Source organism: Salmo salar, chromosome 03, assembly GCF_965601325.2.
Source record: "Salmo salar chromosome 03, fSalSal1, whole genome shotgun sequence".
In the NCBI taxonomy this organism is placed as follows: Eukaryota; Metazoa; Chordata; class Actinopteri; order Salmoniformes; family Salmonidae; genus Salmo; species Salmo salar.
In genome coordinates, this window is record NC_138293.1 from 70860456 (window position 1) to 70888278 (window position 27823).

The 27823-nt window shown below is 42.7% G+C and overlaps 2 protein-coding genes across 4 annotated transcripts in view; one reads left to right on the forward strand and one right to left on the reverse strand.

The window, feature by feature from the left end:
• Positions 1 to 4: 4 nt before the first annotated feature.
• LOC106601370 (phosphoinositide 3-kinase regulatory subunit 5) lies at positions 5 to 15340 on the reverse strand. Of its 2 annotated transcripts, none has more exons than XM_045715185.2 (18): positions 15157 to 15340; positions 12387 to 12499; positions 11405 to 11505; positions 11154 to 11222; positions 10871 to 11009; positions 10649 to 10718; positions 10329 to 10506; positions 9874 to 10042; positions 9583 to 9651; positions 8624 to 9453; positions 8314 to 8436; positions 8079 to 8207; positions 6465 to 6558; positions 6187 to 6263; positions 5994 to 6087; positions 5713 to 5795; positions 930 to 1045; positions 5 to 812 (listed from the first exon to the last, which is right to left on the reverse strand). In XM_045715185.2, the coding sequence occupies exons 2-18, from the start codon at positions 12484 to 12486 to the stop codon at positions 662 to 664; spliced, it is 2592 nt and encodes an 863-aa protein (XP_045571141.2). In that variant the 5' UTR covers positions 12487 to 12499; positions 15157 to 15340; the 3' UTR covers positions 5 to 661. The 2 variants fall into 2 exon arrangements, with proteins under 2 accessions (XP_045571141.2, XP_014049022.3); XM_014193547.3 differs by having other exon boundaries at positions 8314 to 8439.
• A 1795-nt stretch (positions 15341 to 17135) lies between these two features.
• LOC106601316 (netrin-1-like) overlaps positions 17136 to 27823 on the forward strand; it is a 37828-nt gene continuing 27140 nt past the window's right edge. Inside the window, exons 1-2 of one of the 2 annotated variants that reach the window (XM_014193424.3) lie at positions 17136 to 17423; positions 17766 to 18810. In XM_014193424.3, the coding sequence (XP_014048899.1) occupies positions 17796 to 18810 (1015 nt within the window). In that variant the 5' untranslated portion in view covers positions 17136 to 17423; positions 17766 to 17795. The remainder of the gene's footprint in view (positions 17424 to 17765; positions 18811 to 27823) is intronic. The other variant, XM_014193425.3, reaches the window with a different exon arrangement.

Here is a 27823-nt window from a genome sequence, read left to right on the forward strand (position 1 = left end):
GGAATCCTGTTAAATATGTTTTCTTTATTTCAATAAATATATGTATTTACTCATGTTATACACTTGTCAATGAGAACTGAGGAGTCTACAGGATCATTCATAGTTGAAAAACTCAATGTTGACATTATAGCTTAGAGAACATTTCAATGAATGAATCTTCAGACATGATAAGAATGACAGAATATGTACAGTGCAATGCTAGCAATGCACATGGAAGCCCATGGGGACTGTACAATATCCTGAGTGAAACACATTTTCTCACAGCACCACAACAGTAAAATTCCCTTTGTCTAGTCTAGACATCCTCACACAAGTACAATGTATCACAAGGCATCCACTCAAGGTTGTCAAAAAATTAAACAGGAGAAAAGATAATGCAGCCAAAATATTTTTGAATAAGTTGACTATTACAGCACACAGAACACCAGATGTGCAAAAAAATACAACTTCCTCTGTAGCTGAGTTGGTAGAGCATGGCACTTGTAACTCCAGGGTAGTGAGTTTGATTCCTGGGACCATACATAAAATGTATGTACACATGACTGTATGTTGCTTTGGATAAAAGCTTCATGCTAAATGGAATACATTATTATCAGGACATCATGTGGGTGATTATGTCTGAGTGGTTTAGGAGAGGGACGTTGTAGCCTAGTCCAGTGTTTTATGAAGGTTGAGAGCCACAGAAGGAGGTGATGGGCAGGCAGAGCAGGGAGCAGAAAGAGGGGTGCAGTGGCTGGACCTGACCAGGCCGGCTCCTGTGAGACCTCCAGTCAGAACCGCTGCCTGGTTTACAGAACAACGACACCTCACACCTACACAACAACAGAATAATTATTGGGTCAGAAACATGTCATGTAAAATCATTCTGTAATATACTGTATATTGGCAGCACATGATCCGGCCTGTGGTTGGTTTAATTGATACAGTACCTGATGACACTTTGGATGATCTTCTTCTCATCCTGGTCCAGACACACAGGGAAGGTGGTCCCACTGCCACCACTCACCTGGACCTTGTCCACCTTCACCTCTGACCTGGAGATATGCTGAGGGGAGAGGTCAAGGATGCAAGGGACAGGAGTTAGTCAAGGTAGGCCACTACACATGACTGTTTGTGGGTCAATGTTTTTTCAATTTCCATGAACTGTGCTGTTAGGACAATTCTCAGCAACAAACGAGTCATCAAATTAAGATCCTATATCTGTAATTTCATGCAATTCTACAAATTATGCCATGTGGTGGAGAGAAAAATTGCCAGTTTTAGATCTAATTTCCTGTAATTCTACACATTTTCCCATAGGGTGGAGAAACATTTTTGTCATTTTTTAAAGCTAATTTCCTGCATTTCTACACATCGTGCCATGAATTATGCCATGTTAATATGATATCTGAGTCAGAGGGACTAACAATATCAATGGGGCCAATAAGTAAAGGGTCGGAATTTGACAAAGATTACTACAAGTTTAGATAGCTGGCTAGACAAACTTATCAATCAGACTGAGTGACTGATAAACAGTACCAAGAGAAAACTTGCTGATGCACAACAACATTTTTGAACACAGTTTGGACACACCTACTCATTCAAGGTTTTTCCTTATTTTTAGTATTTCATACATTGTAAAATAATAGTGAAGACATCTAAACTATGAAATAACACATGGAATCATGTAGTAACCAAAAAGTATTAAACAAATAAAAATATATATTCTGTTTTAGATTCCCACCCTTTGCCTTGATGACAGCTTTACACACTTTTGGCAATCTCTCAACCAGCTTCACCTAGAATACTTTTCCAAAAGTCTTGAAGGAGTTCCCACATATGCTGAGCACTTGTTGGCTGCTTTTCCTTCACTCTGCAGTCCAACTCATTTCAATTGGGTTGAGATCAGGTGATTGTGGAGGCCAGGTCATCTGATGCAGCACTCCATCACTCTCTTTCTTGGTCAAATAGCCCTTAAACAGCCTGAAGGTGTGTTAGGTCATTGTCCTGTTGAAAAACAAATGATAGTGGGACTAACCGCAAACCAGATGGGATGGCGTATCGCTGCAGAATGCTGTGGTAGCCATGCTGGTTAAGTGTGTCTTGAATTGTAAGTAAATCATTGAAGGTGTCACCAGCAAAGCACCCCCTCCTCCTCCATGCTTCACGGTGGGAACCACACATGCAGAAATTATCCGTTCACCTACTCTGCGTCTCACAAAGACATGGCGGTTGAAACCAAAAATCGCAAATTTGGATTCATCAGACCAAAGGACAGATTTCCACCTGTCTAATGTCCTTGCTCGTGTTTCTTGGCCAATAGCAAGTCTCTTCTTATTATTGGTGTCCTTTAGTAGTAGTTTCTTTGCAGCAATTTGACCACAAAGGCCTGATTCATACAGTCTTCTCTGAACAGCTTCAGAGAGATGTTTCTGTTACTTGAACTCTTTGAAGCATTTATTTGGGCTGCATTTTCTGAGGCTGGTAACTCTAATGAACTTATCCTCTGCAGCAGAGGTAACTCTGTGTCACGGCTGTTTAAATGACCGGACCAACGCGCAGCATGGTTGTAGTTCCACATAATTATATTTATTGTGAAACGTTGCAAAACACCAAATACTTGAATATACAAAAAAAAACGTGACACAGAGAGGAAAACACACTACTCAAAAGATAATCACCCACAAAACAGGAAGAGAAAAACCCCTACTTAAATATGATCTCTAATCAGAGGCAACGAGGATCAGCTGCCTCCAATTAGAGATCAACCCAAACAATCCCAACATAGAAATATAAAAACTAGAACTAAACATAGAAATAGAAAAACGGACAAACACCCCCTGTCACGCCCTGACCTACTCTACCATAGAAAATAACAACTTACTATGGTCAGGACGTGACACTCTGGGTCTTCCTTTCCTGTGGCGGTCCTCATGAGAGACAGTTTCATCATAGCGCTTGATGGTTTTTGCGACTGCACTTTAAGAAACTTTTAAAATTCTTGAAATGTTCCTCATTGACTGACCTTCATGTGTTAAAGTAATGATGGACTGTAGTTTTTTTTTGCTTATTTGAGCTGTTCTTGCCATAATATGGACTTGATATTTTACCAAATAGGGCTATCTTCTGTATACCACCCCTACCTTGTTACAACACAACTGATTGGCTCAAACGCATTAAGAAGGAAAGAAATTCCACAAATTAACTTTAACAAGGCATACCTGTTAATTGAAATGCATTCCAGGTGACTACCTCATGAAGCTGGTTGAGAGAATGCCAAGAGTGTGCAAAGTTGTCAACAAGGCAAAGGGTGGCTCCTTTGAAGAACCTCAAATATAAAACATTTGTGGATTTGTTTAACACTTTTTTGGTTACTACATGATTCCATATGTGTTATTTCGTAGTTTTGCTGTCTTCATTATTATTCTACAATGTAGAAAATAGTAAAAACAAACAAATAAAAACCCTTGAATGAGTAGGTGTGTCCAAACTTTTGACTGGTACTAATATATATATATATATATATACACAGTGGGGGGAAAAAGTATTTGATCCCCTGCTGATTTTGTACGTTTGTAAGGCTTGGGTGTCGTACTGGAGGAATCAAATGCAGGAAGCTGCGATACAGGGTAGTGGCTTTAATAAGCACAACGGCTAAAACACAAGCCTTCCCAAAACAGCGATCAAAGTGCACAACAAAACAAGGTGCCCCAAACACAGGGGACAAAACCCTGTTGGCGCAAACTCACGCACTACTGCAAAATACAAAATCAGAGTGTCACCAAGAAAAGCAAACAGAGAAACAATCCCGCACACAGAGCAGGCGGGCCTCCTGGCTAAAATAGCCCAGCTAATCAGCCCAAACCAAAAACAGGTGCACACAATCAACAAAAAGGGGGAAAAGGAAATCAGTGGCAGCTAGTAGGCCGGCGACGACGACCGCCGAGCGCCACCCGAACAGGAGGGGGAGCCACCTACGGTAGGAGTCGTGACAACGTTTGCCCACTTACAAAGAAATGATCAGTCTATAATTTTAATGGTAGGTTTATATGAACAGTGAGAGACAGAATAACAACAAAAAAATCCAGAAAAACGCATGTCAAAAATGTTATAAATTGATTTGCATTTTAATGAGAGAAATAAGTATTTGACCCCTCTGCAAAACATTACTTAGTACTTGGTGGCAAAACCCTTGTTGGCAATCACAGAGGTCAGACGTTTCTTGTAGTTGGCCACCAAGTTTGCACACATCTCAGGAGGGATTTTGTCCCACTCCTCTTTGCAGATCTTCTCCAAGTCATTAAGGTTTCGAGGCTGACATTTGGCAACTCGAACCTTCAGCTCCCTCCACAGATTTTCTATGGGATTAAGGTCTGGAGACTGGCTAGGCCACTCCAGGACCTTAATGTGCTTCTTCTTGAGCCACTCCTTTGTTGCCTTGGCCGTGTGTTTTGGGTCATTGTCATGCTGGAATACCCATCCACGACCCATTTTCAATGCCCTGGCTGAGGGAAGGAGGTTCTCACCCAAGATTTGACAGTACATGGCCCCGTCAAATGATGCGGTGAAGTTGTCCTGTCCCCTTAGCAGAAAAACACCCCCAAAGCATAATGTTTCCACCTCCATGTTTGACGGTGGAGATGGTGTTCTTGGGGTCATAGGCAGCATTCCTCCTCCTTCAAACACGGCGAGTTGAGTTGATATCAAAGAGCTCCATTTTGGTCTCATCTGACCACAAACCTTTCACCAGTTGTCCTCTGAGTCATTCAGATGTTCATTGGCAAACTTCAGACGGGCATGTATATGTATTCTTGAGCAGGGGGACCATGCGGGTGCTGCGAGATCATTGACAAGATCCTCCTGTGTAGTTCTGGGCTGATTCCTCACCGTTCTCATGATCATTGCAACTCCACGAGGTGAGAACTTGCATGGAGCCCCAGGCCGAGGGATATTGACAGTTCTTTTGTGTTTCTTCCATTTGCGAATAATCGCACCAAATGTTGTCACCTTCTCACCAAGCTGCTTGGCGATGGTCTTGTAGCCCATTCCAGCCTTGTGTAGGTCTACAATCTTGTCCCTGACATCCTTGGAGAGCTCTTTGGTCTTGGCCATGGTGGAGAGTTTGGAATCTGATTGATTGATTGCTTCTGTGGACAGGTGTCTTTTATACAGGTAACAAGCTGCGGTTAGGAGTAAACCCTTTAAGAGTGTGCTCCTAATCTCAGCTCGTTACCTGTATAAAAGACACCTGGGAGCCAGAACCTTTCTGATTGAGAGGGGGTCAAATACTTATTTCCCTCATTAAAATGCAAATCAATTTATAACATTTTTGACATGCGTTTTTCTCAATATTTTTGTTGTTATTCTGTCTCTCACTGTTCATATAAACCTAACATTAAAATTATAGACTGATCATTTCTTTGTCAGTGGGCAAACATACAAAATCAGCAGGGGATCAAATACTTTTTTCCCCCACTGTATGTATGTATGTATGTATGTATGTATGTATGTATGTATGTATGTATGTATGTATGTATGTATGTATGTATGTATGTATGTATGTATGTATGTATATATATATATATATATATATATATATATATATATATATATATATATATATATATATATATATATATATATATATATTGTTTTTGTGGGTTGGGGGCCCCCTAGCGGCCGCGGGGGGGGGCCTCTTCTGCCCAGGTGTCAAGCAATGTGTCTCTATTTCACCTGATTGTAGTTTTTCTTGGATTTGGAGCTCTGTATCTTCAAGACCTCTGTCATTGTCAAGTGAAGACTGTCCATTTTAGAATCTAGATACAAACACATTATCTTGAGTAGTTCATGTCATATTTTCTAACAACTGCACAGGAACTACCAAGATTAAAATAACATTTCATGGGAGTTATGTCAAGAGAAAGATATGACTAAATGTGTGTAAAATATTACATCTATTTTTGTATTCATCTTTCTCAATTCATCTTCTTCAAAGCTTGCGGTAAGCCACATACCTAGCTGCTCAGGTCCCTTGCAGGCTTTCCTCAAGTTTATTGAGGTGCAAACCATGTCTGTTTCTGTCCTTTGACTCCTCCCACTTACACAAACCTAAAAGAGAATGATGGAAGGGTTGGAAAATAATGTCTCTCAAGTAATTTTGTAATTGTGTTGATTACTTAGTATTTTTGAAGAAGTGCTAAATAATACCTTGTTATAAATAACATCTAGTGCTAATGGCAGGGCCTCACGATCTCCATCAATCCCAAACCTTTTGCTAGCTGCACCTGTAACACAGAGGCAATCATGACTAGATATTACAGTAGAAGGACATACACAAGTATAAATTCTAGAATAAAACACAGGCATGTTTTGTTAAATAACCTTTGAGAGTGGTGTGTGTGTTTTTGTGCAAGTGCCTATGCGTGCCTATGCGTGCGTGTTTATATGTGTGCCTATGCGTGCATGTTTGAGGTGGGCAAACTCACCCATGGCCTTGACGGCTCGTGTCCCTGCTGTGTGTCCAAGCTCCAAGGAATGGATAAACACCTCTCTTCTCTTCTCTCCCCCAGCCAGGGTCAGCTATGTCACACATAATTGAAAGTACTTTGAATGGCATGCACGTGTTTGTGTGAAAAACATCAGTCATGTGGACTCAATCATCCATTTACTAGTGTAGACAGATACGCCTGTATAGAATTTCCATGTATCCTACAATGTTTCACAGTGTATCTGAATACAGTGTTGAAATACAGTACCAGTCAAAAGTTTGGACACACCTACTCATTCAAGGGTTTTTCTTTATTTTTAGTATTTCATACATTGTAGAATAATAGTGAAGACATCAAAACTATGAAATAACACATATGGAATCATGTAGTAACCAAAAAGTATTAAACAAATAAAAATATATATTCTGTTTTAGATTCCCACCCTTTGCCTTGATGACAGCTTTGCACACTCTTGGCATTCTCTCAACCAGCTTCACCCGTAATGCTTTTCCAACAGTCTTGAAGGAGTTCCCACATACGCTGAGCACTTGTTGGCTGCTTTTCCTTCACTCTGAAGTCCAACTCACCCCAAACCATCTCAACTGGGTTGAGGTCGGGTGATTGTGGAGGCCAGGTCATCTGATGCAGCAATCCATCACTCTCCTTCTTGGTCAAATAGCCCTTACACAGCCTGGAGGTGTGTTGAGTCATTGTCCTGTTGAAAATATATATTCCCACTAAGTGTAAACCAGATGGGATGGCGTATTGCTGCAGAATGCTGTGGTAGCCATGCTGGTTAAGTGTGTTTAGAATTCTAAATAAATCACTGACAGTGTCACCAGCAAAGCACCCCCACACCATCACACCTCCTCCTCCATGCATGCTTCACGGTCGGAAGGCCTTATCCATGTAGTCTCCTCTGAACAGTTGATGTTGAGATGTGTCTGTTACTTGAACTCTGTGAAGCATTTATTTGGGCTCCAATTTCTGAGGATGGTAACTATAATGAACTTATCCTCTGCAGCAGAGGTAACTCTGGGTCTTCCTTTCCTGTGACAGTCCTCATGAGAGCCAGTTTCATCATTCATGGTTTTTGTGACTGCTCTTGAAGAAACTTTCAAAGTTCTTGAAATTTTCTGCAATGACTGACCTTCAGTTCTTGCCATAATATGGACTTGGTATTTTAACAAATAGGGCTATCTTCTGTATACCACCCCTACCTTGTCACAACACAATTGATTGGCTCAAACACATTAAGAAAGAAAGTAATTCCACAAATTAACTTTTAAAAAGTCACACCTGTTAATTGAAAAGTATTCCAGGTGACTACCTCATGAAGCTGGTTGAGAGAATGCCAAGAGTGTGCAAGGCTGTCATCAAGGCAAAGGGTGGCTACTTTGAAGAATCTCAAATATAAAACATTTGTGGATTTGTTTAACACTTTTTTGGTTACTACATGATTCCATATGTGTTATTTCGTAGTTTTGATGTCTTCACTATTATTCTACAATGTAGAAAATAGTAAAAATAAAGATAAACCGATGAATGAGTAGGTGCGTCCAAACTTTTGACTGGTACTGTATGTATTAGTTAAAGTAGGACCGGGCTCACCTCAGCCTGGTAGAGTTGTAGCAGAACAGGCTGTGCTGCATTTCGACAGTAATACAGCACCAGGTCTGCCAGGAGGAGAAGGCGCTCAGAGGAGCTGTTATCTGAGTCACAATCCACTTTAGAAGTTGTCTGGGAAATTACATTCATATAGAAATACAATCCCCAGTTAGGATAATTAAAGGGCACATGATGGTCTGTTTGAAAAGGAACCCAGGTGAAGTTGTAATTGTGGTACCTGGCACAGGACATCAGAGGACAGGCTGAGGAGACTGAGCACGCTCTGTTTGTACCAGGGGTCAGTCATGCCTATCAAATGGGCGATGTCAGTGGTGCTGTCCTCAAGTATAACTGCATTTGACTTCTGGATGTGACAGCAAAGATAAGATAAGTTTTACAAAGTTAGGGTTAGGGAGTGATTATAAGCTCTCATTGTCATATCTAATGGCACGTCATAATGTTTTAGTCTTCTGTATACAACTATGAAGTCAGCTGTAGATAATGCTCTTGTCCTCTTCTGGAAGAACCAAGAAGCTGGGTATTCTCACCGTAGATGTTGGGCATTTCTTTAGACTCCCTAGGTGCCCCTCAGGCACTATGGACAATCCTCCTGGACCTCCCAGGTTCCCCCTCTTCACAGGGACAAAGTAGAACTGCAGCCTGTAGGCCCTGGTGAGGCGAGGACACCTGCTCTCCCTCTGCTGTAGGTCAGTGTAGGCCCTGGCCAGCCTCCCTGCCTCCCGGTCCCCCCCAAACACTACCACCCTGACCAGGGTGGACATCTCCACCCCATCCCCCTCCTCACAACTCAAGATGGGCCTCTTCCGGACACACACGTGGTGACTCTGGGGAAACGGTCCATCTGAGGTGGGGGCAGGCACCCCTGAACTGCGGGGCAGGCGGGGCAGGCGGACCTGTCTAGGCAAGGACTTGGAGCGCTTGAACAGCGCCCCAGATGGGCCGTCTCTAGTGACATCACCACGGGAGCCCATGCTCTGTGCGCGTCGGCAGAGGGAGGAGCTGCGTTGGGACTTGAAGAGCATGGAGAAACGCTGGCTGAGGTGGACTTTTGACTCAGGTCTCCTCCTGTTCTCTGGTTGGCCGTCATCTGTCTCCAAGTCCTCGCTGAAGTCACTGTCCACCCCAGAAGACTCAGACAGGGTGGAGGGCACAGACAAGCTGGAGGACAAGGAGTAGCTGGAGAACATAGAGTCTTTGGAGCAGGTGGACACAGTGGAGATCCGATGGTCTGTGTATCGGTTCTTTATTGTTTCCTCCTCTGTTTCCTCATCTTCATCCTCCTCCTCTCCCTTGTCTCTGGGAAGGTTAAGGACTGGGAGCTGGTCCAGCTCACTCTGAAGAAGGTCATTTAAAATGTCTGAACGAATACACAGAATTACATCATTCACAATCCACAGACACAAAGGCTATACAGATTTTACAGTATGGCATTGAAATATACTGTCTTGAATATGGAGAAAGAAGCAATGGGAAAAAAGCTCATTACCGAAGTTGTCCTTATCCCAGGAGTACATGTGACATTTGGCTAAGGGCAGCGTCAGTGTATGGACATTTCCTAATAATAAGAGAAAGAACCAAGACTAATCAGATCAAATAGGATCAAGCATTGTATGTGACACTGTGAGTTTCTAAGAGTCATTACTCATTTGACTTCCTCATCTGTCTATCTCTAATCATCTCCAGTCCGTCCTGTTTGCCCAAAGTTGACCAGCTTATCTGTTCCAGGAACACCTCAGATGGTGAGATTATGATGAAGCATGTAGTAAAGTTGTCTCACCAGGGCCTGTATGGCAGTCTGGAGGGGACATGCCAATGCTCTCCACCAGCCCCTTCAGGCTCTGCAGTAGACTCTCTCTGGCTGTGTCTGGGTCCCGTGTAGAGGCTGCTGTCTCCAGGGCCTCTGTTACTGCTGTCACAAGCTGCTCCAGATCCTCTGCCCCTTTTGACTGTTTGACAAATACAGATATTGTATAACCTGTTTGCTGGCAGTATATGTATGATACAGATTATCTGCAGTAGTGTTGGTGCGCCATGCATAATGCATATATGCATAAATCCAAAACGAACAACCAGAAATACGTTAACAAACCATGGAGCTAGAAAATGGTGAATGTAAAAAGGTAATTTATGACCCTGGAGTACAGATAATCATATAGAAATGCCTACGTGACAGTAGGTGAAGTAACTGAACTGTGAACACATCATTTAGGAATCACATACAATAGGACATACCTGCAGTGCATGATGCAGTATCTGGAGGGGGTACTTGGTCCCCAGGGCAGCCTGGAAGGCATGTTTGATCAGGGTGATGGAGGTGTCCCTCTGGGAGTGACAGACACCACTCAGTTGCTCAGAGAAATACAGGAGCTCGGGAGGGACATCCTCGCCTGGGCTCATTAACAATACCGTCCTAGTACAGTCACACACACACATTATGAACACACACACACACAACAAAGAGGAGAACAGTGGTTTGTGTTTAAATGTTTCAAGTTGGAGTGATGTTGAATGATTTAATCATGGATGGTCTTTGTTGGCCTGTGTTGACTTACATAGTTTTGGAGTGATTGGTGGTGGTGGTCAAGCCCTGTTCTTCTCTCACTAGTCTTTGAAAGGAGATACCTGGTGGAAATACAGTATGTGATGATGAGCCCTGGTTTAAACAATCGTGCCACCATGTGGAAGAAAATGGAACTTGAATCAGGACAGTGACAAGTGACATGAGATGAGACCCAGACCAACAGGAAGGCTGTATAGAGTCTAGGGTTCAATACCTGGCGCCCTGAGCTCCTGCTGGATGAGGGAGAGCAGATGTCGGCTGGCGCTGCAGCAGGGCTCCGGCCAGGACAGGAAACAGTGGAACACCTCACAGGCATCCTGCAGCACCCCAGAGTCAGGGGAGAAGTGAGGGGTCTGAAACAGAGGAGAGATATTTACTGGATCATCTGAGAACTACGGTACATTGGACTGGTCTGAGACTATCCACACTTGGGTTTCTGGTCATGGTTGGTGATGATGAGTTTCTGTGGTGTGGCGGTCTACTGTATCTGGGCTCACCTGCAGAAGAGTGGAAGAGAACAGGAGAGCCAGTGGGACCACCAGCTCATCCTGGGACTGTTCTAGAACCTACAGAATATAGAATTACAGCTACATTACAGCTACATTACAGCTACATTACAGTTACATTACAGCTACATTACAGCTACATTACAGCTACATTACAGCTACATTACAGTTACATTACAGCTACATTACAGTTATAGTGAATTACACAGATGTAGAACAGTTTATTACATGGACAGCCATACCTCCCTAGTTTTCCTCAGAATTTGCTGCAGTAGGATGATGAAGTTTTGTGGATCTCTCTTCACTAGTTCCTCTAAACTCCAGCGGTTTATGCACAGGCCAGCTAAACACACAGACAAACACACGATGTAGGACAAATATATTTTCTTACTTCCCCTTTCAGTAGGAATGGTGGTCAAATCCAAAAAATCTAACTGTGTACATAAAATTGACACTGTGCTGTCCATATTTTATACCAGTTTATTTAAGTGGATGTGTAAAAATGTAAAGTATTTATATCGCATTACAAACTGGGTGGTTCCAGCCCTGAATGCTGATTGGCTGACAGCCATGGTATATGAGATCGTATACCATGGGTATGACAAAACACTTATTTTTACTGCTCTAATTACATTGGTAACCAGTTTATAATAGCAATAAGGCACCTCGGGGGTTTGTGATATATGGCCAATATACCACGACTAATGGCTGTATCCAGGCACTCCGCGATGCGTCGTACGTAAGAACAGCCCTTGGCCATATACCACACCCCCTCGTGCCTTATTGCTTGATTGTCACTCAGGAGTGCTGTGATACAGCCTGATGCTTCATATACCATTTGTTCATTTTGAGTGACTTAATTTCTAGGGAATTTCTAGGGCCTATCTCAATTTCCTATTTGACTTGTGAGCTATGTCCTCACCCCCTCCTTCCCATGTGTCACCTCTTTCATTTCCCCTTTGACTCATGGCGAAACTAGATGGCCCAACGTTTTAACACTGTTTCACAACAATGGGAGTATTTTTTATGAATGAAAACACTCATGATTGACTGCATAACCAATGCACCACATTCATTAACATTCAGATGTGAAAGTGGTGAAATTTCACACTGATTAATCATATCCGGAGATTACATTTGGATTTTGAGATGATTGAACTTCCTTCTTAAGAGATGTGCTTCTCAAAGACCATTAGATCAGTAAATCTAAGTGATGAGGCTTACCGTTCCAGGGCTGTGTGTTGGGAGAGCTGTGGCCCAGGCCATAAAGGCACCTGTCCAGGGCGTGGTGGATACGGTCCTCTGTGCATGAGGTGTGCTCCATCTTAGATCATCTCCTGCAGAAGCATCACAGGATTTTCAGTAGTTGAACAACATTGGCGTTTTTTTCTTAATTACTGTACTTGCAACCACAAGTGTTTGATCTGTGGATGACTAAAAGCTGTAATAAATAAATGGTGATGGAGAAGTCTATCAGAAAAGAACACTTCCATGTTTCAGCAGTGTGAACTCCCCTGGCTCTTTGTTAATCCACAGACTGATGATCAGATTGGGCATATATTAAATAAGAACCTTAAGCCCAGAGTAAAGCTGCTGTGGCCTCCCACACAGACCTGGGTCCCCATGGGGCCCTATATTTAGCCTGGAGGGTCTCTTTCTTCATGTGTGCAGACAGGAAGATGTCATTGTGAAGTACAGCTGGGGTCCAAAGGCAGCCCTGCCACAGTTGCCATGCAACAGGGACTGAGATGTCAATAGAAAACTGAGGGTCACCTGTGGCAGAACAAACAGGAAAAGAGCCTCCCTATTATGATTACTTGGAACGTGACTAAGGAAGAACTCAGAGGGTAAAGTTCATACCCTACATGAGATAAGGAGATATTTAGATGTAATGGCAGTTAAAGATCACTCTGAAACGTTTATACCATTTCAGCCAGTAGTTTTGAAAGTGATGCTCACGAGCCAAAACGGGTCCCTGTTTTTTTGTGTACCATGTCATCCAATTGTGTACGGCATCATCTATTTCATGTGATGTTAGGAATTGTGTAATTTGTATGATACAGTATTATACAAATCCAATTTGTGCAATATGTTACATATTTGTTGTGCTTAAGATCCCGGAAGTGCATCTTTAAGGCAGGAATGTGATGACATGGAATAATAAAATGACATTGCCCTACTCACTGAAACCTTTCCTGTGCATACGTACCATATTTACAGTTCTGTTGTGTGAACTTGATGGTAGCTTTTCACGTATGCTACATGACCAAAAGTATGTGGCCACTTGCTCATCGAACATCTCATTCCAAAATCATGGGCATTAATATAGAGTTGATCCCCCCTTTGCTGCTATAACATCCTCCACTCTTCTGTGAAGGCTTTCCACTAGATGTTAGAACATTGCTGCAGGGACTTTCATCCATTCAGCTACAAGAGCATTAGTGAGGTCGGGCACTGATGTTGCGCGATTAGGCCTGGCTCGCAGCCAGCGTTCAAATTCATCCCAAAGGTGTTTGATGGGGTTGAGGTCAGGGCTCTGTGCAGGCCAGTCAAGTTCTTCCACACCGATCTCAACAAACCATTTCTGTATGGACCTCACTTTGTGCATGGGGGAAATATCATGCTGAAACAGGAAAGGGCCTTCCTCAAACTGTTGCCACAAAGTTGGAAGCAAAGAATCATCTAGAATGTAATTGTATGCTGTATTATTAAGATTTCTCTTCATTGGCACAAAGGGGCCTAACCCGAACCATGAAAACAGCCCCAGACCATTATTCCTCCTCCACCAAACTTTACAGTTTGCACTGTGCATTGGGGCAGGGAGCATTCTCCTGCCATCCGCCAAGCCAGATTAGTCTGTCGGACTGCCGGATGGTGAAGTGTGATTCATAACGCCAGAGAACACGTTTCCACTGCTCCAGAGTCCAATAGCGGCGAGCTTTACACCAGTCCAGCCGACGCTTGGCATTATGCATGGTGATCTTAGGCTTGTGTGCGGCTACTCGGCCATGGAAACCCATTTCATGAAGCTCCAGACGAACAGTTATTGTGCTGACGTTGCTTCTAGAGGCAGTTTGGAACTCATTAGTGAGTGTTGCAAACGAGGACAGACGGTTTTTACATGCTACACGCTTCAGCACTCAACGGTCCCGTTCTATGAGCTTGTGTGGCTTACTACTTAGCAGCTGAGCCGTTGTTGCTCCTAGACGTTTCCACTTCACAATAACAGCACTTACAGTTGACCGGGGGAAGCTCTAGCTGGGCAGAAATGTGACTAACCTACTTGTTGGAAAGGTGGCATATTCTGACGGTGCCACATTGAAAGTCTTTGAGCTCTTCCGTAAGGTCCTTCTACTGACAATTCTCTGCTTGACATTACTGTACTGGCTTTGGCCAGACTTCCAACCTCAGCAGAGGAAGCAGGTGTCACCCAATTGTCACCCTGTGACACTGTTCCTGTGATCCATGGTGCCGGCCGGAGGACTCCCACATAACACAGGGACAACAACACTGTACTGGGAGCAACAATAACTGAGTGTGTTGTAGTACATGAAGCAACACCACAACGATCATTTTGTGACTTGGTTAAGACTGTTGTTGACAGATTGTGTGGATGATATGTTGAAAGAGGAACAGGAAACGAAGGCTTTAGCAACACTTTGCCTTTGCAGCAACGTTTTTTGGAAGTTTTAGAAATTTCACACCTCTGCAAAATGGGCCCATTTTCTAAGAAATCTAAGCGACTGATCTTGGTTTGCACCAGAGGTGAGATCAGTGTTGTTGTTGGGTACAGAGGGTATCAACACTGCACACACACTCAACTGCAGCTTAAACTCAAAACTTGAGTCTCAATTATTTTCCTTTCCCAAGTCTTGAGTCAAGACATACACCATCAAGTTCTTACACAGTGTCTAAATTATTCTAGGAGAAAGGACCTGTTGACATTTCATCAAAGCAGTAGACCAGACACTGAGTGAAGATAGTTAAATCTTACCTGCAGCTGTCCTGAAGGGTATGTGTCATTCAGTATTGCTTTATATCCCAGAGTTTTTTTCCCATCCAGCTGTGGCTCACCAGTGGAAGGGACACGAATACAGTGACCACATCCTTCACTGTGTGTGCTGCCACAGCCCAACGAAAATAGATGATCCAGATTCAAAGTCAAGTGAGCATGTGTAGCTAAACAGGAACTGAATGAAAGACATGTTGAGGAGGTAGTTGGCATTGTGGTGGTATGAGGGCAGGGCATTTCAAATACATTTACCTCATTTGACATCTTGTCAAGAGATTGACAGCTTGTGAAAGTAATTAAATAGGCCTACTTCTATCTAAGTATTGGACAGATTATAATGTCTGAAAAATTGCATAACATTGACAACTTCTGGTCAACTGAAACTGTAAAGCATCTTTGAATCCTTAAAGTTAGACCCAGCAATATGACATATGAAGTAGACGCAGAAAATTAACAGCATAGTGGGTGTCCACAAGATAGACAATTTTGACTTTGTGGCTGTGCTATGTCATAAAAATTCATGAAAACAAACATTTGCTTTTTGGTCTTAATTTAAGGTTAGGGTAAGGTATAACATCAGCAGTGTGGTTAAGGTTAGGGTTAACGCAATGGTAAGGTTTAAAATAAGATGTTAAGAAGCTAAATTGCAGATGTAGGACATGTTTTAGCCATAATTATGACTTTGTGGCTGTGGTAACTAGTGATGACCAGCAGTGTGTCAATTTCCGCAACAACTAAGAGCGTTAAAGTGCGAGGCTCAATTGCTCTGTTGTTTTGGTGCCCTGGCTAACACGCTGTGAGCAGCGTGAAGCGAACTCTTGCACATGCGTTGTGTGTGACTGTGTGAGAGCGAAGTCTTGCATCTCGCTCCTCTCAATATCTGGGTTTTAACTAGATGGGATACCGCTTTTGTCAGATTTGACTTTTCATGGCAGGCTAGGAGAACTTACGCAGAAGGTTAGGATAATTCACGTATCAGGTTAGGATAGTTATGTTAAGCTTAGGAAAAGGGTAAGGTTAGCAAAAAAAATGTATTTGACAAAAGTTGTAATCCTTCTAGCCATGACTACTTATCTGAAAAAAAAATGCCACACAAATTATACCTTTTCAATATGGGAAAATGTGTGGAACATTTAAAGGGACATTTGTTTGCTTTTGGCCCATTCTTTTCCATTTTCCCAATCAAGCGTTTACTGAGCTTCAGAGTAGCCAACAAAGGCGGGCACAGTCAGCAGTAATGTCTCAAGGATAGATGACTATGAATTCCTTTCTCGTAACAGTACTTCCCGCCACCGCACGATGTCACTGCTTGCGTGTAAATTACTGAAGATTGGCGGGACTTTTATCGTTAAATTTCACAACTTATGCTATAGAAGTACTTCAATAATACGGTTAAGGCTGAGATGAAACCTGTTGTATTGGCACTTTTGTGAGATTCAATGTAAACTTTTTTTGTATTATTATTTATCAGTTATACCTGGATCTGCTATCCTGTTGTGGCACAGGTGGTAACTTGAGAAGAACACTGAAGTTATCTAAAATGTGTCATTTTACCTTTATTTAATTAGGCAAGTCAGTTAAGAACAAATTCTTATTTTCAGTGACGGCCTAGGAAATGCCTTGTTCAGGGGCAGAATGACAGATTTTTACTTTGTCAGCTCGGGGACTTGATCTTGCAACCTTCCGGTTACGAATCCAACGACCGCTAGGCTACCTGCCGCCGCTGTAATTGGACCTGCCAGCTGTGTGATCTTTGAATAATTGAAATAATAAGAAACAAAATCCTAATATCATTGTTGTTTTAATAATATGACGTAATAAGCTGAATACAAACATATTTCAAATACATTTGAGTTGAGGTATATTTTATAATTTATTGTTACACACCAGTGGATGTCGTTGTTCTCTCTTTTAGCTCTGCGAGCATCTCCGTATGACCTCAAGCTCTGCTGGATAACAGGGTCTCACTTTTCTGTTCAAACAGTGAGAGCGTCAGAAAGGGAATGGGACAGACAAGAGACAGAGGTAGACAGAGGTGTGACCGAGTGGAAGACAGAGTCAGGGAAGCTAATAGCGAGCTGGTCCTTCCAATTTATGTCTAGAAACCCAGAAAAAGCCAAACAAGCGGTAGATTTTCGTGCGTAAAAAGAGAGTAGGCTGCCCTCTAAATTCTTAAGTTTTACAACACTTCTCTTCCAGGCTGAACAGTTGTTCCGAGGTAGTGTCCTCTGTGGAGTTTTCTTTGTCTCGTAAGATGATTTCATTCACATACATGTGCATGACTGTTTGTGTTTCATCTGTTTATGTGTGGAGAACAAAACACAGAAATGTACATAGGCTATTGATTTAATATTAACATGTGTGAATAGTATTCTGCTTGTTTGTCTTCACCATGGATCATTTCAGATGTAGGCTAATTATAATTTATATATAGATGGTCACATACATATATATATATATTATATATATATAGATATATAGATATATATTATAGGCTATTAATTTTGTAATGCATGATATGATAATGTTCCTCTAAATCTATGTAACAAACATCTTAAATATGTCTCTCTTTTTCTACGACTACATTTCAGCGCAAGTGACACTAAAGTGCACGGATTACAATGATAAGGATTTTAGAGGTTTGGGTCACCTCGGTGGCCATTTCTCTGCTGGTTAAGGGGGCTCTTGGAGGTTATGGGATGAGTATGTTTGCTGCCCAGTCGTCCCCTCCAGACCCATGCTATGATGAGAACGGCAACCCCCGGAGGTGTATCCCCGATTTCGTGAACTCTGCTTTCGGGAAGGACGTGCGCGTCTCCAGCACCTGTGGAACCCCGGCCTCAAGGTACTGCGTCGTGACGGAGAACGGAGAGGAGAGGACTAGGGATTGCCACACCTGCGATGCAGGGGACCCAAAGAAAACTCATCCACCTGCGTATTTAACTGATCTCAACAACCCTCATAACCTCACCTGCTGGCAGTCAGAAAACTATGTCCAGTATCCTCAGAACGTCACGCTCACTTTGTCCTTGGGTAAAAAATTTGAGGTCACCTATGTGAGCTTGCAGTTCTGTTCACCCCGACCCGAATCTATGGCTATCTTTAAATCCATGGACTATGGCAAATCCTGGGTTCCTTTCCAATTCTACTCTACCCAGTGTAAGAAGATGTATACCAAGCAGAATAAGGCTGTAATTACCAAGCAGAACGAACAAGAGGCGATTTGCACAGACTCTCACACGGACATGCACCCGCTGACAGGTGGGCTCATTGCGTTCAGCACCTTGGATGGCAGACCCTCGGCGCACGACTTCGACAACTCTCCCGTGCTGCAGGACTGGGTGACAGCCACCGACATCAAGGTGGCGTTCAGCCGACTGCACACGTTTGGGGATGAGAACGAGGACGACTCGGAGCTGGCTAGAGATTCCTACTTTTACGCGGTATCAGACCTACAGGTTGGCGGGCGGTGCAAGTGCAACGGCCACGCTTCAAAGTGCGTAAAAGATAGGGAAGGAAACCTGGTATGCGAGTGCAAGCACAACACCGCGGGGCCGGAGTGTGACAGGTGCAAACCTTTCCATTATGACCGTCCTTGGCAGCGCGCAACCGCAAGAGAGGCAAACGAATGTGTTGGTAAGTCAACTATTTACCTTTGTAACCCACAGCTTTGCGCTATAACGTATTTTTTCGAGATTTAAATGTACTTTCTAAATTGCAAGACTCATAATGATCGAAAGTATTTTGTGTGATTGTGCAGGTTTCTTATTATGTCTAGAAAAACGCATTTTACGCATAGTCTAACGCAGACCTGATTTGTTCATTATTCAGTTTCTTAAATTCAAATTCAATTTAAGCAGCTCACATTGATCCAATAAGAATTAGGCTTTGTAAACCACCGATTGTTTTTGGCTAATTAGTTATTTTTAAATCGTTTCATTGTGTTAAATAAAACTAATGCACCATGCATTCGTAAATTACACCAGTAAATTCATTACCCTGTTCAAATACGCCCTACTTGATAACGATTCAAAATGGAAAAACCACAATAATTGTGAGGAGGGGAATTAATTAAGGCATATCAACCAATTTGAAAAAGTCAGCATAATTTATATCAAATGTTGTAGCCTATAACCAACTTATTTTGTTAATGTAAAAAATGGATTTGGTTGAAAATTATTTAATTGAATGATTTGAATTTAATAAAGTGAGGCCTGGTCCGTGTTCCACACTTTGTTTTTATCACCCAAACCACCATACAAAAATAGAAGGGCATAGTCAGGTTAATTTACTAACAATTACCCACATAGAATCAAACGCTGATTAGCTACACATTGCAATGATTTATGCAAAACGTAAATCAAAACCAAAATACAGATTTTTGGGAAAAATATAACCACAATGTGTTGGCCTAATTACATTTTTTAAATGTTGTTTTATGATACAATATTTTACACTCATATCAAAATGCATTGTTATACTCATCAACTTTTGACTAGCATTGTATTAATTAACATTTAAATCACTGAATTAATGAACTTCATCCGCCTTTAAAAATAATGGACAATTTTCAATTCATGAATTGAATAATATTTCATCTCATGAATTGACTGAGTTGACACCAACCATGCGAATGACATGTTTGTACTGTTTAGAACAACACATAATAGATATTTGTTTGAAGTATGTAACCACATAAATCATTGGAGAGTAAAATTGTTAGATATTGATATCAACAAATGGAAATTACCCCCCCCCCCCCCCCACAAAAACCTAACATGTAAAATATAAATACATTTATAAACATGTAATCTTGGCATACTATCCATTTTGGAGGACATGAAAAACAGATGATTACTGTTTAGTCTAAATGCTTTAACTAGGTTTATATTTTACTCTCAGAAATAATCACTGAAAGAAAAGGCAGGAAGTTATTTCTCCAAAGGAAGTGCGGGTGCCCAAGTGCGTAATTGCGTTTTGAGCAGCGTTTCCGACTGTAGTACCAGTTCATTAGGAAGGAAACATTGCCGCTGCAGAGATAGACTGCAGAGGCATGTTGTGTTTCCGTAAGCAGGTGCTTTTACCAGATTGGATGGGTGATTAAGGTGGTTTTATTGACATTTTTGGCACATAGAGAATAAACTTCCACTTTGGGCCAAGTCAGCTATTCAGAGAGGGACAAAACATGAGGTACTTTGAAACCAGAACTAAGTTTAATTCCATCAGTAGAGTATATTTTTCAACAGATCTGGGTGCTTGTATCAACAGTACCACACAGCATATAAACAGTACCACACAGAACAAACCTCATCTACAGTGAACCAAAACCTGGAAAAGAAACAAGTTCTGACACGGTTTGTTCAATGACACAGAACAAGTGAACAAGTTGTTCCCCTTGCCCTCTGCATTTTGCCTGTGCAGGGCCAGCATGTCAGTGTGTTTTACTGAAACAAAAGGTTGTCACTTGTGGCATCCATCATGCTGTCAGAATGAGGCCCCTTTCACCACCTCACTTTCTATGTCAGCAGTGTCATTAGATAAAGCGTCAGAACAGGCAAAATAAGCATGCAGTCCAAGGGAAGGGAAGGGAATAATAAGGGTGGCTTGACACCTCGTTGCGTGGAATGGGCGAGGGAGGCTGTTATTCACTGGGCTACAGCCCAGCTCAGTGGTCTGGCTAAAGGGGCTCAGAATGGCTGCTGCTAAGGATCTTTCTGGGATTCCGGTTGGCCCCTGACTTTGAGTACTATCAGAAAGAGAGAGAGAGGGAGCGTTGGAGAGACAGAGAGAGAGGTTGAAAGACAGAGAGAGAAGTGGAGAGACAGAGAGGTGGAAAAACAGAGAGAGAGAGGTGGAGAGACAGAGAGATGGAAAGACAGAGTGAGAGGAGGAGAAACAGAGATAAGTGGAGAGACAGAGAAGTTGAGAGAGAGAAGTGGAGAGACAGAGAGAGGTAGAGAGAGAGAGAGACAGAGAGAAGTTGAGAGAGCGAGAAGTGGAGAGACAGAGAGAGAGGTGGAGAGAGAGAGGTGGAGAGAGAGAAGTGTAGAGTCAAAGTGAAGTGGAGAGAGAGAGAAGTGAAGAGGCAGAGAGACAGGTGGAGAGAGAGAGAGAAGTAGAGAGACAGAGAGGTGGAGAGACAGAGAGAGGTTGGAGAGACAGAGATGGATAGACACAGAGAGAGGTGGAGAGAGAGAAGTTGAGAGAGAAGTGGAAAGACAGAGAAGTGGAGAGAGAGAGGAAGAGAGAGAGAAGTGGAGACAGAGAGAAGTGGAAAGACAGAGAGAAGTAAGAGAGAGAAGTGGAGAGACAGATAGAGGTGGGGAGACAGAGGGAAGTGAAGAGAGAGATAAGTGGAGAGACAGGGAGATAGGTGGAGAGCGAGAGAAAAGTGGAGAGACAGAGAGAAGTGGAGAGACAGAAAGAGGTGGAGAAACAGAGAGAGGTGGAGAGACAGAGAAAAGTGAAGAAAAAGTGAGAGAGGTGGATAGACAGAGAGAAGTGGAGAGACAGAGGTGGAGAGAGAAAGAAGTGGAGAGAGAGAAGTGGAGAGACAGAAAGAGAGGTGGAGAGACAGAGAGAGATGGAGAGACAGAGAGAGGTGGATAGCGAGAGAGAAGTTGAGAGAGAGAGAGAAGTGGAAAGACAGAGAGAGAGGTGGATAGAGAGAGAGAGAGATAGAAAGAAAGAAAGAAAGACAGAGTGATGGAGAGACAGAGAGATGGAGAGAGAGGTGAAAAGAGAGAAGTGGAGAGAAAGAGAGAGAGAGAGATAGAAAGAGAGAAGTGGAGAGAAACAGAGAGATGTGGATATGGGAGAGTCGTTGGCTACACTGCAGGTGCTGCACTGGGGAAGTAAAACAATATCCATTTCCCATGGCTTTGCATGCAGGGAAGCCATCATATTTAGTGGAAATGCATTCTTATTGGCAGCCGTTACCCTCTCATTGCATTCCCATCCAATGATGTGGCATGCAAAGCAAGTTAGTTAATTTAAACCAAATTCAAATCTTCCTGATTGGATTTTCCTTTCATTTTGCATCTTAGATGCTATGAGAAAATACATCTCCATGATCAGCTTCATCTGTTGCCACCACACCCCCAATGGCCAGTGATTGGTTTATCACTGAAGAGATAAACGAAGGAGATAAATACACACAGAGAATTGGCTCCTCCCCTGACCATCAGATTTTCTCTTCCAGAAGAGGCACATCTCTTAAATTCATCCCAGCTGCTTTGTATTCCAACCATGCACAGCGTAGCATTGACCCTTTCACGTCAGACCTACTCTCCTCACTTCGTTGACTGATGGGGTGTGAAGGAAACTGTGGGAAAGACTTGCCTGCCAAGTGGCTTTTGAGGCAAGTTGAAAATGGTAGCCTTAGTCACTCATACGTGTAATTTTGCACTTGTTCAATTTGAACTTTGTTTTGAACAGAGGTTAAATGCAACGCTATTATTTCATTGACATGGGCCTTGACCTTACCAGGCTTTTACAGTTGTGGAGCATTTGTGCATCCAAGCCTAGTTATTGATTTCATGTTCTCCTCTTTAATGTATGTTATAGGCTTTTGGCCCACTGATATAGAGGGAGAGTTTGAAAGTTCCTGCCAAGGCCTAGTAATTCAGCATGGCCTTGTTTTCTCTCTGAGCTGGGGTTCTCTGGCAGAGGGGTAGTATCAGTCACCTGCCACTGGCTCCTCCGCCATGTTTGACCTGTTGCCTTACACAGATCTCTGCATGTGTCCAACCCCCCTAAACTATCAACATAACAAAGAGCCTGTCACAAAGAACCAGAGAGAGAAAGCAATTGAAAAGTAACTGTCCAACCCCCTGGTTTATAGTACATATTACAGGAAAGGACAAAAGTGAATTTACATGTAGATTGAAATAGGATGCAAACGATGCATGTCATGCACCTGTATTCCCTTTTTGACAAACCTATGAAACAGCCACACTCTCTCACAAGATGCTTTTTCCCCTCTAATTGTTATCAGCATGTTTTGTACACTGTTGAAAGTATTTGGCAGCTATCGAACATAAACAGAAGTCATTCTTGGTTTGGACTGACACGTCTACCACATACGGGGATGTTGAATTGGATGTGATTATATCAATATCCCACAGGCTCTCCTCTCAGGCGGTCCAGCACATACTTGTGTTGGACCAACACTAAAAATACCGTCAAAGTGTGCTGAATCTTTATGTGAGCTCTTAAATCACCCTGAAAGCCCACTGGATTGCGTTCACTATGTCTCAAAGGGAAGAGTTTAGAGAGAGCATTTTAAAAGTAGAAGTTCATGTTCTACTGCAGAGGTTGTTCAGCCAAAAGACCCTGTTATAGAACAGAGCTTTGTTTAAACTGTGATATCTCTGGTTGAGCTATCCCACCTGTTTGGTAAAAAGTGAAGAGGAGACAGGCTCTAACAAATCCCAGACCTCTGCTTTGACCCCATGTTGACGAGCCCTTCTCTATGTGTGCAGCAGCTCAGTGAGTCTCTCTGCAGGCCTGTTCTTTCTCCGTGTGGCTGACTGGGACCATTGACATTGACAGCTCAGTTCTTTCTCCATGTGGCTGACTGGGACCATTGACATTGACAGCTCAGTTCTTTCTCCATGTGGCTGACTGGGACCATTGACATTGACAGCTCAGTTCTTTCTCCATGTGGCTGACTGGGACCATTGACATTGACAGCTCAGTTCTTTCTCCATGTGGCTGACTGGGACCATTGACATTGACAGCTCAGTTCTTTCTCCATGTGGCTGACTGGGACCATTGACATTGACAGCTCAGTTCTTTCTCCATGTGGCTGACTGGGACCATTGACATTGACAGCTCAGTTCTTTCTCCATGTGGCGGACTGGGACCATTGACATTGTTTCTGCTGACTCCAGTCCTGCTGCCTTCCCCTGGGCTGCCAGTCTGGGTCGAGGCCGGGGCTGCCCACCATCTGGGTCTCATTCCGCTTCCTTTGTAGCCCATGTGACAGGAAAAATAACTTATTGAAAAGATGATGTTATAGATGTTCTTGTAGAGGAACTCTTCGGCCCCAAGCAGCCATCATCTACTGCCAGGGGTTAGGACCATCTGGATTTGGTGACATGTTTGTAGGTTTTGATTTTTCAAGTTATTAATCCCTATTTTGAATAGTTTTATATGATTGTTATTTCTATTACGTTAATAACCTTTATTTTGTCTATTTTAACAACTATTTAGTTGGTTAAAGAATGTAGCATATTAAGTGAAAGTATATTGGAACAAATAACCACTGAAATGCTTTCACTTTATTGAGTTACTTGTTTTGTATGGATAGTTACTTGCTTTGCATGGATAGTTACTTGTTTTCATAGAATACAGTATTTATTCATGAACACAGCTAGCAAAGAAAGGTCTCATGGGCTGAAAGAATGCACCGTTCAATTATGGGTACCAAGCAACAGGAAATTTGCCATGCAGACCTAAAAAATAATCTCTGTAAAATAAATGTTTTTTGAATGAAAGAGAAAAATAACCAACAAAAGAAAACACAAAAATGAAAACAAATACATGCAGCAGGAGAGCTTTTTGAGCAGTTAATCAGAAGCAGGTGGGTTGCAGCCAGGTCAGTATTGGGAGTCTCTCACAGACAGATGAAAACTCAGACACCTTTAAACACCCCACTGGGAACAGAAGGTCAGTTAGACTGCACTTAGACTAAAATCATATCATTAGGTCCATGTGAAACCATGAGTATAGAGCACAGTGCCAGGAGGGAAATATGTACATTGTTTGGCCTCTTCTAGGAAAAAAGTATGGTCTGCGCGTTTGTAGAGACACTTACTGTATATAAAAAAACCCGTCAAATTTGCAGTCTTAAGAAAATAAAAGAATCTGCGGTCAATATCAGGAGTTCTAAAAGTCCACACGATGGACCTCTATGCTAACATGGTAATGAATAGCAGTACATTTGGGCTGTTACTCATTCCAAAACATCCCCAGACTAATTCTGTTCTGTAACTGAAGTGGAAACTACAGTGTATCTCCATATGGTGGGCCTGCAGGACAGTCCTTTTGGCACATCAGCCTGTGTGGCTGTGGTGAGCTGGGAGGTTTCACTGTATACAGAGAGACTAAAAAACAAAGACGTATATTTTTGAGATCTCAAAATCCAAGCTCTGGTGGAATCCAGTGTCCTCTGGGCAAATGTTTCATGTTTTTGGGGATTTTGTTTTGTTGAGCTTATAATTCAAGACAGACATGAACGTAGAGCCAAAAAGGCTTTACTCTGGCTTTTAAGACAATAGAGAATATATTCTATGGCTATGTTGTGGACAGCGGTTTGGAGATGTGGCCCTCGACATTTGGAAGGAAATGGTAGCTTTGGTTTAGGATTCCTTTTCTCTTGACTCTGACGTCAGAGGACCATGAGGGGTCATTTCACACTGCTTCAGCGTGTGTTTCCAGTCGCTGTTTATCTGGGTGGACACTCATCTCTTCAGGTCCTGAAACAGTCAATGCATTGTCTAGTGTTACTAATATGTGATAACTGCTGACAAGTGTTGCATTATACATATCACAGGTCATATTATGAATGCTTGAGGTGCTGTATCACAAGCCAAGAGGAAATTGTAGAGACTGCATAATTCAGAGATCTCACAGTGAAAACGGAGACAGGTGGCTCTGGCAACTAAATGGAACAGCCGCACACGTTGCTAATCTGTGACCTCATTGTCTCTATGGGGTAACTATGCTGAAGTACATTAGTGATGCTGGGGGGTGGCTTAAATAAATACAGGCTTAAATATACAAGGGTTCTCAATGGTCAACAGAGGAGAGGGAGCACACAGGTAGAGCTGGGAGCCTGTCTACTATATATCCATCCTGTGTTGGCATATAAACTGTCCCCCAGAAAATCTGCTGTCTTGTAATTCCAAAGTAGAGAATAGGGGGATGTGGAGGATGGAGAGGGATTAAATAGTGTTACACTGGTTGCTAGATGGTATTATCTTCTAGTGTCTGAAGAGAAGCCAAGGAAGAAGAAACTGCCACTTCTGTCAAAACAAGCAAATATGCAATATTTACATCTGTTGATAACTGTGTGTGATGGAATGAATATGTATTAGTTTGTTTATTTGTGTGTGTTGTTTGGATGTATCTGTTGACATAGGCATGGGAAGCTGATATGTGTGTGTGTGTTTGCGTGTTTAACCTACATGGGTTTAACCTCCGCCACCCTCTGCCCGCCTGGGCTGCCACGGCAGCGGCGACAGGACCACCTAGTTTGAGTGTGAGCGCATGGAGCCCCTACGCAGCGCTGGAGCTGGGGAGTCTGGGAATGATTAATGGCCCAGTGAAATGACACGCTCCGCGCTCCACCGCTCAGCTACAGACCCCCCACCAGCTCCCCCACTGTGCTGCCACCCAACACAGCCAGTACTGGGACGTTACCACCCCCTGCCCACACACACACACACACACACACACACACACACACACACACACACACACACACACACACACACACACACACACACACACACACACACACACACACACACACACACACACACACACACACACACACACACACACACACACACACAAAAACCACTTATCAGAATGATTTCAGCGACTCTTCTCGTCCTCCTCATTAAAAACCACTTATCAGAACGACTTCAGCAACGTCTTCTCGTCCTCCTCATTAAAAAGCTTCTTCTCTCCAGAACGACTTTAGTGACTCTTCTCGTCCTCCTCATTAAAAACCACTTATCAGAACGACTTCAGCGACACTTCTCGTCCTCCTCATTAAAAACCACTTATCAGAACGACTTCAGCGACACTTCTCGTCCTCCTCATTAAAAACCACTTATCAGAATTTTTTCAGCGACTCTTCTCGTCCTCCTCATTAAAAACCACTTATCAGAATGACTTCAGCGACTCTTCTCGTCCTCCTCATTAAAAACCACTTATCAGAACGACTTCAGCGACTCTTCTCGTCCTCCTCATTAAAAACCACTTATCAGAATTACTTCAGCGACTCTTCTCGTCCTCCTCATTAAAAACCACTTCTCAGAACGACTTCAGCGATGTCTTATCGTCCGCCTCATTAAAAAGCTTCTTCTCTCCAGAACGACTTTAGTGACTCTTCTCGTCCTCCTCATTAAAAACCACTTCTCTCCAGAACGACTTCAGCGACTCTTCTCGTCCTCCTCATTAAAAAGCTTCTTCTCTCCAGATCGACTTCAGCGACTCTTCTCGTCCTCCTCATTAAAAGCCACTTCTCAGAACGACTTTAGTGACTCTTCTCGTCCTCCTCATTAAAAATCACTTCTCAGAACGACTTTAGTGACGCTTCTCGTCCTCCTCATTAAAAACCACTTCTCAGAACGACTTCAGCGACTCTTCTCGTCCTCCTCATTAAAAACCACTTCTCAGAACGACTTTAGTGACTCTTCTCGTCCTCCTCATTAAAAACCACTTTTCCAGAACATTGTAAAACAAACAAACAGCAGACCCAATCACCGCCGTGATAAGGAAATGGAGTTGTTCCGACTTTTATTTATTTGTCCAAATAACTTCTGCTTGGGCCTCTCCAAGGGTCTTCAGTACTTTTAAATTGATTTCAGTCACCCCCGACACATCATGTTTTTCTCCCATACCCCAGTGACTA

Coding starts and splice junctions, on each gene's coding strand:
- LOC106601370 (XM_014193547.3), bottom strand. CDS start 12,486: ATGGAGCACACCTCATGCACAGAGGACCGTATCCACCACGCCCTGGAC. Junction 11,010..11,153: donor TCTCTTCCACTCTTCTGCAG/GTGAGCCCAGAT, acceptor CCTCTGTTTCAG/ACCCCTCACTTCTCCCCTGA. Junction 10,719..10,870: donor GCAGGAGCTCAGGGCGCCAG/GTATTGAACCCT, acceptor TATTTCCACCAG/GTATCTCCTTTCAAAGACTA.